The sequence below is a fragment of the Theropithecus gelada genome, chromosome 11, assembly GCF_003255815.1.
Source record: "Theropithecus gelada isolate Dixy chromosome 11, Tgel_1.0, whole genome shotgun sequence".
Lineage (NCBI taxonomy): Eukaryota > Metazoa > Chordata > Mammalia > Primates > Cercopithecidae > Theropithecus > Theropithecus gelada.
In genome coordinates, this window is record NC_037679.1 from 63,988,945 (window position 1) to 64,003,119 (window position 14,175).

The 14,175-nt window shown below is 35.1% G+C and overlaps 1 protein-coding gene across 1 annotated transcript in view; it reads right to left on the bottom strand.

The window, feature by feature from the left end:
- The window catches only part of SLC41A2 (solute carrier family 41 member 2), a 138,389-nt gene that overhangs the window by 60,054 nt on the left and 64,160 nt on the right, over positions 1-14,175 (bottom strand). Inside the window, exon 7 of the mRNA XM_025402449.1 lies at positions 13,032-13,178. Within this exon, the coding sequence (XP_025258234.1) occupies positions 13,032-13,178 (147 nt within the window). The remainder of the gene's footprint in view (positions 1-13,031; positions 13,179-14,175) is intronic.

Consider the following 14,175-nt stretch of genomic DNA (forward strand, 5'->3'; position numbering starts at 1 on the left):
CCAAAGTTAATGCTCTTAACTTTAAAGGTAAATAGGATATTGTTTTTGTCCATAGGGAACTTATAGTACGGGCATTCCATAAAATATTGGCTGTCTACTGATAATAGATATCCAAGCTCCAAAATGAAATAGAAAAACTAGGTTTGATTCTCAATTCATATTTAACTGTCAATCTCCCTAGGGTTAAAAGTTGCATATCCCTTATTGAAAGTCTTATCATCTCAAGGCATGTTTTTGATAATATCATTTTAGCTAATCAAAGTTTCATTACTATCAGGGATTTCAGCTAGGATATTCCTGGTCTCTTCTCCATAACTCTAATTAATTTATTATGCAAAGTAAGTACTTTTTAACTTAAAGGCAAAGTTTATCTTGCAGTCCTATAGCCTACAGCCTTAGATTACTTAATCTAAGTCAAATGTTACTTAATATTTTGATCTTACAGAATGCTGCAACCCTTACCCCAACTCTTATCTTTGACTGAATTTTCTGTTTCTTTTGCTTCTTAAGATATTTAAAGATCTTCTCACCTATGATTAAAGATGCTTGAACTACATACAAACCCAAAATTTTTATTTTTTCCATATCATGTAGGAATAAGCAATTATTATAGATATTAAAATAAAGCTAAACAAATTTTACTCCTAAGCTTTTGTATGGATTTGCCATCACATCTTTAAAATAATTATACTAACAAAATTAATTTTTATATTTTCTTCTATTTAAAGGAATATGACTAATGCTACACTGTGTCATTTTCTCCGTGATTTTTTAAAAGACGAAAAAAACCTTTTATTTGTTGAACGGATTCCCAGTTCTCCTTGTAAGCCAATAGATAGGGATAAATAACATTCCAGTTAAGAAGCATTTTAATCTACTAAAACAACTAAGGTTGCCAACAATCTCTTTAATAGAACTAAATAGAAAACAAAATGCATTGAAAACCACTAAACACAGAATAGAAAAGAACTATTCTGCTAGGTCAGATCATCTTAGTATTTTATTCTCAGGTCAAGGGAGGAGCACCCTGCTAGACTTTAAAGAAGTTATCCTCAACATTAAATCTCTGGAAGGACATCTGAGGTTGAAAAAAGCACCTACCACCCCCACCCCAGAATCACTGCCCTGAATTTTCAAAGAGGAGAAAAAATGCCTTAGGAAAGAAAGAAACTAAAAATAATGAGCAGGCAGTTCCTTAAAAAGTTAAACAGAGTTTAACTTGACCCAGCAATTCTACTCCTTCATGTACACCCAACAGAATGGAAAACATATTTACATAAAAAGTTGTACATTACATAAAAACCTGAATGTTCATAGCAGCACTACGCATAACGGCCAAAAAGTAGAAGCAACCTAAACGTTCATCAAATGGTGAATAGATAAAAAAAACTTGGTATATCCATAAATGGAATATATTACTTGGCCATTTCATTAATCCATACAATTGAATGTTACTCGGCACTTCATATGATTCAAAACTGATGCATGTGACAACGTGATGAACCTTGAAAACATTATGCTAAGTGAAAGATGCCAGACACAAAAGGTCACATATCAAATGATTACTTTTACATACAATGCCCAGAATAGGCAAATCCAAAGAGAAAATAGATTGGTGATTGTCAGAGGAGGGGTGGAATGAGGAATAACTGCTAAAGTATTCTGTTTTGTTTACAGACAGGGTCTCACTTTGTCACCAAGGATGGTGTGCAGTGGCATAATCTTGCCTCAGTGCAGCCTCAAATCCCTAGGTTCAAGTGATCCTCCCATCTCAGCCTCCCAAAGTGCTAGGATTATAGGCATGAGCCACCACTCCAGGCCCAGCGTTTCTGTTTCAGGTGATGAAAATGTTCTGGAATTAGATCACGGTGATCCTTGTACAACCTTATGAATATACCAAAAACCACTGATTTGTACACTTTTAAAAAGTGAATTACATGGCATGTGAATTACATCCAATTTTTAAAAATCCTCACAGAGGGGAAAACAGGAAGGAGGACTGCATTCTTCAAAAATGTCAATGTCATTAAAGACAAAGGATCTACATACATACATAGACAAAGAGAGAGAACAAAAGATAAAACAAATGGGGTAAAATGTTAACCTTAGGTGAATCTAGGTAAAGAGTATGGAGGTGTGTGTTGTTTTTTTTTGGTACTGTTTTGATTTTTGCAACTATTCTATAAATACATAATTATCTTTAAATAAAAGTTTTTAAATGTTAAAAAAGTGAGAAAACCAGGCCGGGCGCGGTGGCTCAAGCCTGTAATCCCAGCACTTTGGGAGGCCGAGGCGGGTGGATCACGAGGTCAGGAGATCGAGACTATCCTGGCTAACATGGTGAAACCCCGTCTCTACTAAAAATACAAAAACTAGCCGGGCGTGGTGGCGGGCGCCTGTAGTCTCAGCTACTTGGGAGGCTGAGGCGGGAGAATGGCTTGAACCCGGGAGGCGGAGCTTGCAGTGAGCCGAGATCACGCCACTGCACTCCAGCCTGGGAGCACAGCGAGACTCCGTCTCAAAAAAAAAAAAAAAAAAAAAAAAGTGAGAAAACCATGATAAAACCCAAATTTCCAAATGATTTACTGTAAATGTATTCTACTTCAATTATCTGCCAAATCCAACATGCCGATTCCCACCAAATTAGATCATATGGATAATTCTATAGGACACTCCTAACTTATTCCTGGCTAACTTCTAATCCAATTTTGATAGGTAGGGAAAATTACAAATATATAAAAAGAGATGATACAAACATTTCTCTTTTTTGGATATACTGGTGTTTTACAGACGTCATAAAATTAAAGAATTACTTTTAGAAAACCACCAATGACACAATCAAGAGGAAATAGTCAATTAAAAGCCAACTATGAACTTCCACATTAATATTAAAATGTGAAATCATCTTCCTTCTAAGTGAAACACATTTAAAAGATCCTGGTTAAAATAATATTTTGTATTAAAATGTGGGTATATCATAATGGGTATTAGGGTAGGCTGAATAAAATCTACGTAATAATTCACAGGACCTGTGAAATGCTACCTTATACGGCAAAAGGGGATTTGTAGAAATGATTAAGTCAAGAATTTTGGGATGGGAAGATTATCCTGGATTATTTGTGTGACCCCTAAATATAATTGCAGGTATCCTTACAGGAGGGAGGCAGGAGCAGATTTGGCTGCAGAAGAGGAAAAGGCAATGTGACCACGGAAACAGAGACTGGAGTCATACAGCTACCAGCCAAGAACACCGGCAGGCAGCCACCAGAAGATGGAAGGGGCAAGGAACAGATTCTCCCCGGAAACCTCCAGAAGGATCCAACCCTGTTGATACCTGGATTTTATTCCTATATAACTCATTTTGAATTTATACTTAATTGTAATTGTTCTGGCTTCCAGAACTGTAAAAACAAAACAAACAAAAAAACCCCAAAAACCTTTTATATTGTTTTAAGCCACAAGGTTTGTGGTAATTTGTTACAACAGCAATAGGTAACTAATACATGCATATTTAAAACTTTTTGGAATGTTAAGCCTAATAAATGTCCATATACATTTATACTGATTCTGTGATATAGGCAAACTACAGAAAAGTACAGATTAACACAGCTAAAGTGGTTCAAATTGCTCTGATGCCACCTAACTGGCAAACATAACTAGCATCTTTTGTGACTCACAGTTTTCATTTTATATTGTTGATGGCATTTCCCAACTGCTATTATCTCATTTCATTAATAGTTTCATCATTCTCACCCCAAATTCTTCTGAAATATGTAGCTGTTATGATTGACAATTTTTATGTATCAGCTGTTTCTGTGTAAACAACAAAGCAATGGGCACTGTAAGTTGTGATTTTTTTTTCTAAATGCCCCTTAATAATCAATCTAAATGTTCTCAGGGAACTGAAACTCTAGAAATCACTCTAACCTAAGATGGTACAGTGCTAAAAATCCCTCAAGCATAGAGACATTCAAGATAAATTTAGATTCTACTCACACCACCACATTAAGGCAGAGATATTCTAGAATGGGCTGTAAATAACCAGGTGGCATCCTTGTTAGTCTCCACAGGAATGCAGTAACCTGAGGCTAATTGCTACTGCTCTTACAGCTTCAGCCAAGTCATCTGTTTCAAGTTAATCTTGAAAAATGAAAAATCAATCAACATTTTGCCTCTCAGATCTTGCCTACAAAGAGAATATCTAATAACTTTTTTCAAATCAATAAATATCATGTACACACAAGAATTATATAGCGTTATATAATATGTGAAAAGGAATTTTAAAAATCTTATTGGAACTTATGCAAACAGAAAGAAAGAGCGACAATCATGTGAACATACATATATTCCAGTTACTGGCCCAATGCTGAATCCTGTTAATAACTTTTAAAGATTACTATATGTTTAAAGATTACTATATGAATGTATAAATGCCTTTATATTGTCCCTGTAAGCCACACAAAAGTATATCAGAATCCAGAGCTTAGATTACTCTCTGAACTTTCTATTTCCATTTGAAATAGATCTTTTCTAGCCATGTGTTGCCATTTTTATTTTTCTATAGTGGTACTAATTCCCAGATACTTTCTGCTAAGGCAAGATATCCTTCCAATGTTTCCCCAATACTATATCCTCATCAAAAAGATTTTTTGTTACAATCTATTAAGTTAGTGGACAGTTACTGTGCCAAAATCATTCTGAATAACTTCTAATCACGTTAACTGAAGTGCTTTCAAAAGCAATAAGGCATTTGGTGAAGTACTGTTTACTAAACATCTATTTTGTACATGGCACTATAGGGTGCTACAAAGAAATAAAATAAGAACACAGTTTTGTCCTTAAGAAGGTTATATCCTCATAAGAGAAGGTATAACATTTATAGAAAAAGCTATAATGACCAGCCAAACATTAAACATGTCATAAGAGAAGTGTCAATTAAGTGCTATAGGAATTCATAGGAGAAAAAAGATGACTTAAGACTAGGAAAATCTATAAATGTAGACTTTAAAAATGAGAAGGATTTAGATTGGCCTTGATGGGAAGAAGAGGATGAATTGGAGGAGGGGAATAAGAAGGAAATTAAAAAAAAAAAACAGATGATATATGAGATCAGTAACAGCTGAGTTTGGCTTGAGTAAACAGTATAGAACAGGAGAAGCAGGCAGAAGCTTGAGAAAGTAAGTTTCCAACTGATTCTGCAAGGCCTAAATACCAGGCTAAAAACTTTAATTTTGTCCATTAAGCAATAAAGAGTTACTAAGGATGACTACAAAAAATAAAGTCAATTGGGGTAAACAAAGCTTTAGGCTTGTTTTATTCTTTTTTGGAGGAGTGGAGAGGAAAAGGAGGAAAATTGTGTATTTACTTCAGATACCAAAAATCAACAAATTTCAGCAGAAGCAAAAGAAAGGTAGCACACATTAGCTGGGTGTGGTGGCTCACACCTGTAATCCCAGCACTTTGGGAGGCCGCCACAGGTGGACCACTTGAGGTCAGGAGTTCAAGACTAGCCTGGACAACACGGCAAAACCCCATCTCTACTAAAATACAAAAATTAGCCGGGAGTGGTGGTGGGCGCCTGTAATCCCAGATACTTGGAGGCTGAGACTCTGTCTCCAAAAAAAAAAAAAGAAAGAAAGAAAAGTAGCACACATTGAATTGCATGGATGCAGAGAGCCTTAGTATATGTACGAAAGCTAACAGGACATGACGGGGTATTCAGTCATTTCAGAATACCCAGAATTCTAAGTAGTTGAATAAGACTTTTTTCTTTTTTTTATACATACTTAAGGTGTACAACTTGATGTTTTCATAGACATACATATATAATTATATGGTTAATTCTATAGTTAAGTGGTTACTAGAGTCAAGTAACTAGATTTAACATCCATCATCTCAGATATTTAACCCCTTTCCACCTTTTTGTGGTAATTACATCTAAAGCCTACTGTATTGGCAAACTTCTAGTTATAATACAATATTACTATAGTCGTCATTTGGTACATTCATTGGATCTCTAGATTTATTCATCCTACATAACTGCAACTTTGTACTCTTTGATCTACATCTCCCCATTTCCTGCCTCACCTCCACCCTAACCCCCATTCCCTGTAACTACCATTCTACTCTTGGTTCCTATGTATCTGACACATTTTTAAAGATTCTCTATATAAGTGAGATCATGCAGTATTTTTACTTTGGCGTCTGGCTTATTTCACTTGACATAATGTCTTCCAGGTTCATTCATGTTGTTGCAAATGGCAGATTTTCCTTTTTTAAGACTGAACAATATTCCATTGTATATATACTACAATTTTGTTATTTACTTATCCATCAGGAACATTTAGGTTGTTTCCATATCTGGGCAACTGTAAATAATGCTGCAATGAACATGGGAGTGCAAATATCCCTGTGAAGGGCTGATTTCATTTCCTTTGGATATATACCCAAAAGGGAGATTGCTGAGTCATGTAGCAGTTCTATTTTTAATTTTTTGAGAAACCTCCATACTGTTTTCCATAAAACTGCACCAATTTACATTTCTACCAACAGTGTACAAGGATTTGCCTTTCTCTACATCCTTGCCAACACTTGTTATCTTTTGTCTTATTGATAATAGCCATTCTAACAGATGTGAAATGATTATCTCATTTCAGTTTTGGTTTGCTTTTCTCTGATGATTAGTGACATTGAGTACCTTTTCATATACTTGTTCATCATTTTTATGTGCTCTTGAGGGAAATGTCTACTCAGGTCCTTTGCCCAGTTTTTAACTGGGTTATGTGTTTTTGTTGCTGAGTTATGTGAGCTCCTTATATAGTTTGGATATTAACTCTTTATCAAATATATGGTTCACAAATATCTTCTCCCAATCCATAGGATGCCTTTTCCTTTTCACTTTGTGGATTGTTTCTTTTGCTGTGTAACTTTTAAATTTGGTGTAGTCTCACTTATTTTTGCTTTTGTTGCCTGATGTTTTTTTTTTTTTTTTTTTTTTTGTTGTTGTTGTTTTTGTGTTTTTTGTTTTTTGTTTTGAGACAGAGCCTTGCTCTAGTTGGAGTGCAGTGGTGCAATCTTTGCTCACTGCAAGCTCTGCCTCCTGGGTTCACAAACCATTCTCCTGCCTCAGCCTCCCGAGTAGCTGGGACTACAGGCGCCCACCACCCTGCCCGGCTAATTTTTTTGTATTTTTAGTAGAGACAGGGTTTCACCGTGTTAGCCAGGATGGTCTTGATCTCCTGACCTTGTGATCTGCCCGCCTCAGCCTTCCAAAGTGCTGGGATTACAGGCGTGAGTGATCACGCCCGGCCAAATGTTGCCTGAGTTTTTGATGTGATATCCAAAAAATCATTGCCAAAGCCAATGTTAAGGAGCTTTTCTCCTATGTTTTCTACTAGGAGTTACATGGCTTCAGATCTTATGTTTAGGTCTTTAATCTATTTTTAGTTGTGTAAGATAACTATTTCTGTGTATGTATAAGATAAAGGTCCAGTTTCATTCGTTTGCATGTGGATATCCATTTTTCCCAACACCATTCATTGAAGAGACTATTCTTTCCCAATTGTGTCTTCTTGGTGCCCTTGTTAAAATTTATTTTTTATTTGTTTATATTTTGTTAAAATTTATTTGACTGTATATACTTGGGTTTACTTCTGGGCTCTCTATCCTGTTCCACTGTCTGTTCCCATGCCAAAACTAAACTGCTTTGATTACTATAACTTTGTGACATAATTTGAAATCAGGAAGTGTGATGCATACAGCTTTGTTTTTCCTAAGATTGCTTTGGCTATTCAGGGTCTTTTGTGGTTCCATATGAATTTTAGAATTCTTTTTTCTATTTCTATGAAGAATGCCATCGAAATTTTGATAGGAATTGCACTTAACCTGTATATTGCTTTGGGTAGTATGGATGATACTAATTCTTCCAATCCATAAACATGGACTACCTTTCCATTTATTTGTGTCTTCTTCAATTTATTTCATTAATGTTTAATAGTTTTTATTATAGAGATATTTCACCTCCTTTTCTAAATTTATTTCTAGATATTTTATTTTACACAGTGTGCTGTATGTGAAACCATACTTGCATCCCAGGGATGAATCCCACTTGGTCATGATGTATAATATTCTTTATGTATTGTTGAATTCAGTTTGCTAATATTTTATTGAAGATTTTTAAAGCTATGTTCATCAGAAATATTGGCCTACAGTTTTCATTTCTTTTGTTGTTGTTGTTTAGGCTGTTTTTGTCTTTCTGTTTTAGAGATGGGGGTCTCACTATGTATGTTGCCAAGGCAGGACTCCAACTCCCAGGCTCAAGTGATCCTCCCATCTCAGCCTCCAGAGTAGCTGGAACTACTGGTATGTGCCACCACACCTCACTAGTTTTGTTTTCTTGTGGTGTCTTTGTCTGGAAAATTGGTATCAGGTGATGCTGACCTTATAAAATGGGTCTGGGCTGGGTGCAGTGGCTCACACCTGTAATCTCAGTAACTCAGGAGGCTGAGGCAGAAGGACTGTTTAAGGCCATGAGTTGGAGACCAAACTAGACAACATAGTAAGACCCTGTCTCCAAGAAAATATTTAAAAATTAGCTAGGCATGGTTGTATGCACTTGTAGTTCCTGATACTTGGGAGGCTGAGGTGGGAGGACTACTTGAGCCCAGGAGTTCAAGGCTGCAGGGAGCTATAATGCCACTGTACTCCAGCCTGGGTAACAGAACAAGACCCCCATTTCTGAAAATAAAAGTAAAAAGAAAAATAAATGAGTTTGGAAGTATTTCCTCTAGTTCTATGTTTTTGGAAGATAAGGATTGGTACTAATTATATGAATGCTTGGTAGAATTCAGCCATGAAGCCATCTGGTCCTGGGCTTTTCTTTGTTGGGAGGCTTTTAGTCACTACTTTAATAACTATTTGTTATTGGTCTGTTCAGGCTTTCTATTTCTTCCTCATTCAATTTTGGCAGGTATATGTTTCTAAGAATTTATCCATTTCCTCTAGGTTATCTAATTTGTTGGCTTAAAATTGTTCATAATCGCCTCTAGTGATTTTTATTTCTGAGGTCTCCACTTTTATTTCTGATTTTTTAATTTCAGTCTCCTCTTTTTTTTTCTTAGTCTAGCTAAGGCTTTGTCACTCTTATTTGTTAGAAGAGCCAACTAAGTTTTGTTAATGTATTCTTTAGTTTTCCTATTCTCTATTTGGTTTATTTCTGCTCTGGTCTTTATTATCTCCTTCCTTCTGCTAACTTTGGGTTCACTTTATTCTTTTTTTTTCCAGTTCCTTGAGGTGTAACATTAGGTTGTTTAGTGGAGATCTTTCTTCTTTCTAAATGCAGGTGTTTATCGCTATAAACTTCCCTCTTAGAACTGCTTTTGCTGTGTCCCTTAGGTTTTGGTATGTTGTGTTTCCATTTTCATTTGTCTCGATATTTTTTTAATTTCCCTTTGGATTTCTTCTTTGACCTCTTGGTTGTTCCGGAGCATGATGTTTAATTTCCACATGTTTTTGAATTTTCCAGTTTTTTTCCTATTATTGATTCCTAGTTTCATACAACTGTGATCACAAAAGATACTTGATATAATTTCAGTCTTCTTAAATTTCAATCTTCTTAAAGTCTTCTTTGTTAAGACTTGTTTTGTGGCCTAACATATGATCTCTCCTGGATAATGTTCCACGTGCACTTGAAAAGAATGTGTATTCTGCTGCTGTTGGATGGAATGTTTTGTATATATCTGCTAGGTCCATTTGGTCTAAAGCATAGTTCAAGTCCAACGTTTCCTAATTGATTTTCTGTCTGGATGATCTCTCCAGTGTTGAAAGTGGGGTACTGAAGTCCCCTACTACTATTGTCTTACGATTTTCCCCTTCATATCTGTTAACAATTGATCATATATATATTTTGGTGCTCTGATATTATGTGCATATATATTAACAATTTGTTATATCTTCTTGATGAATTGAGCCCATAAGACTTTTCTTAATGCCCAGTTCTTTGAGCACTATATAATATATGGCCTCTATAACTAAAGCCTACTATCATAAAATCCTCTCTTTATCTCTAAAAACTGCTAAGTGTTTTCAATATAGTTCAGGAAATAAACTTGGTTTCCAAAAGTGAAGCTTCTCAGCAGGAGGAATGGGGTCTTGGAATTTAAATATGTCTGTTCCAATCTTGGTATTCAGAATACAAATATAAGGCATCCAACTGCTGTTCTTATGAGGCCCCCTAGTGCTCACAGAGCAGACACTTTAGCAATGTGAACACAGACACTTTAGAAATATCTTTAACTCTTAAATTAACTATGGGATTGATCTGTAACACATTAAAAAATCTCTCTTTAGGGGAATCAATGATACAGAAAAAAATGTAAAAGACTATTTTAGTTCATTTATCTTGAATTACTTTGAGCCAACTTTCAGAAGACAAGGATTAGAAAATCCTAAGCAATATTTAATAACATTAGTTTTCAAAATCATGATCTGTGATAGTAACATTCCATTTTACTTTCTTGATCCAGTTAAATTATTAATGCACCACTATATGACATTCAAAATATTGAAAGCTTTAGATGGCAACACATTATGACTAAGTCTTTTAAAAGGAGAGTTTATCCCTTGTATAATTAAACAAAATAAAATTTTAGGTGGGGCAGGGTAATTCACACCTGTAATCCTGGCACTTTGGGAGGCCGAGGTGGGCAGACTGCCTGAGCTCAGGAGTTTGAGACCAGTTTGGGCAACGCGGTGAAACCCCATTTCTACTAAAAATAGGAAAAAAATCAGCCGGGCATGGTGGCGTGTGCCTGTAGTCCCAGTTACTTGGGAGGCTGAGGCATAACTGTCACTTGAACCCTGGAGGCAGAGGTCGCATCGCACCACTGCACTCCAGCCTGGGTGACAGAGCGAGACTCTGTTTCACATATTAATTACTTAATTAAATTAAATTGTAAAGGTCAGGTGCATTATTTTCCTCAATAGTTGTTTATCTTCTGGAATCTCATAGTACTTAAGTCTGTAACATTATAACAATTGTCATGTTTATCACGATAACATTCTTCAATGGCATTCTCTTTCTTACTTTCTTACCACTGTCTTTAACTGAGGAGATATCTGGTATTTGCAAGCAGCTGAAAAAATGTGTTATAAATGACTTAATGGTTATTTAAATACCCAAATCTGCAAATAATATGCCTGTATTTTTTATGTATATAGGGTAACCTGTCCCAGAACCAGTACCAGCCCTCCATCCCTACCCCCACCCTCTATGTTCCTGGGCAAACCCATAGAATTTCTGTCCTTTTAATGATATTGAGACAGAACGCTTTATCCTCTTCTACTCCTCTTTTCCTCTCTCTTTCCTCCTCCTCAAACTGGGAGAGACTTATCTAATTAGTAATACTAGGGAAAGGGGCACTAACTCATGCCTAACTCATGCTGTTACTGGCTTTCTCTTTTGAGATACAGCCTATTAGTGACAGTCTTTCTTCCCCAATACAGTTAACAGCTTACTCTATGGGTTGAGGACTACAAGTTGTTCAGCTCTCTGGCTGAGAGTGTGTGGGTGAGTTTATAATAGAGTAGAAGAAGAACATTAAGCCATAGTTTCTATTACTAGCCATAAGCTAATATTTCAATCCCTGACTTCAGCATCTATTTCTAAATTTTATAATAATTTAGAGAAGGAAAAAGTATCATCAATTTATCATCCAAACAATATAAATGACAGCAGATTTAAGATTATCCCTTTAATAACATAACCCACTTTCTGTGCTTTTTTTTTTTGAGTGTGAGGGAAGGGAATGAAGTGTTGTCTTTAATATACTTGAACATATATCATTCTTTGCAAATTGCACAACAACATAAAAAAGCTAAGACCTTTGGGAGTAAGAGCTTACATTTAGGCCTTTGATCATTTCTTGTCTTACACCTCACTCAAAGTAGATGCAACTTTATCTTCTAAATGAGAGAAATATTCCTTGAACATATACACCAAGTCTTATTAAATATTGTTTTTATGCCACCCACTAAATAACTTAAGGCTATTTTATATACTAAATGAAGCTTCCTTGGTATCTCCAAAGGTCACAGAAAACTATTGCCTTTGGTTGATTAAAGCCCTTTATTTCTAGAACATATATCTGAGACTCTTACTTCTTCAAATGAAATATGCTTTAGCTTTATTTTAAGGTATACTATAAATCTGTATAGAACCCATGAACATATGTGAGGATATGTGAATAAATGTTAGCCTCTGGCTTGGCATATATACTCATGTTTTTTTCTTGTATTACTGTAAGTTTCTGTTTTCTTTAATTTGGCATCTAAAAATAATAAAACCACAATGAACTTTTAGCATTTAATCAACGCTCACAGATCATATTCATTTACCATTGACCCAGAACACAAATTTGCATTAAAACAACTCATTAGATTCCATAAATACTCTATCACTATTTATCAGGAATTACATATATGGCTCCAACTTTATACAGCATTCAGTCTAATTTTCGTGGTGATATTTTTTTCCTTTTTGTTAGTAGCCATGAAGCTACTTATTGGTGTGGGTTTCTAATGGGGAAAAAACATTCCATTGGTAAATTTTAAGTACCACTTATAAGCTTATATTCTGAGATGATTCTAGGCAAAGAACACTGAAAGTTGACTCCTAGCTGCTGTACATTTAGAGGAAAGGACAGAAATCACAAAGTATGATAAGCCTGCATTCAGCTTTTTAACTAGCAGTTATATAAACTTGGGTAATATACATAACTTCTGTGATCCTTGGTTTTCTCATCTAAAATTAGCGATGATAATCCTTATTTTACAGAGTTTTAAACTCTATGAGAAAAAAAAAAGTGGGAACCATAACACATAGCAGGTATAAAACAAATGATAGTTATCCTTATCAGTCTCAACAACAGTTCTAATGCAAATGAAGGCTACCATGGATTCATGGCATTGCTGCAACGATATTTATTTAAAGAGACTTGAGACAACACACAATATTTAGTTTTAAATCAACTTACCAAGACAGGAGTATAAGCCCTGACTTATCCAAGCCAATATGGCAAGAGTTATAAGGTCGCCAAAACTAGCAGCAATGGGTGTAGCAACATTATCAGGATTTATACCAGTCTTCTTTGAACCAACGATAACCCCAACCATTATTATTCCTAGAAGAAAGAATGTTCATTAGTTTTTAGGCTATGATTTAAAGAAAATCAATGTCCCAAATACCAATATGTGTAGGATAGACAAACAGCCTATCAGTTCCAGTTAGACTGCTTAGATAAGCTGACTAAAGCAAACAAAACATTTACTCTAATGCTTTGGCAAAATGCCTTTCAACAAACTCCAAGTGGGGATCTTAGAAAATTTAAGAAGTTCAGTGTTGCATTTAGAGGCCTGAAAGCTACTAAAATTATGTTAAAGCTAAAATTTCAAATTTAGTGACATGTATATCTTAGATATAATGTATTTGTGTGTAATGAATCCAAAGGTTTTAATTTTAACCCTCAAATAAAGTATGCGAACATTAAAAAAAAGGTGAGTCATATGTATATGTACAACAACTGGGAAGAAGACCAACAAAACTAGATTTGTTCACATATGGCAGCTAGAAATGCTTGTTTCGTTTTATTATTTAAAGACGTTGAAGTGTTAAGCAGCGGCACATAATTAAATTTTAAAACATTGAAGGCGAGAACACAAGAAACAGTCTTTGTAAAAGATATTCTTTAAACCTGAAGTTTCTGTCTCTAAACCTACGAGAGAATAAAAGATGAAAATTTAACTGTGTACTTGTACTTTTACATCCTAATTTTCTTAAATCATACAAATGGGATAAAACTATTAACATTTTTATTCACACTAAATTGTGTAGATTTTGTCACACCAAGATACTCATTAAGAGGATGTAGTAAAGAGAAAACTTTAAATGTGCTAACCACAAATCAATATGAAAGCGTAAGTATGGCTATGGAGAAAAAAATACCAGAATCTCACTGCACTTTTAGAGTTAAAATGACTCTAAATGTTTTTGTTCCAGCATACTCACTTCATAGATAACAAAACTGAGGTCCTATAGAGTAGGGCTTAAATTCTTGCCTAAAGTCACATAGCTTATGACTGTAGCCCAGTGTTTTTTACTCTACCTATTATAAAGTCAAA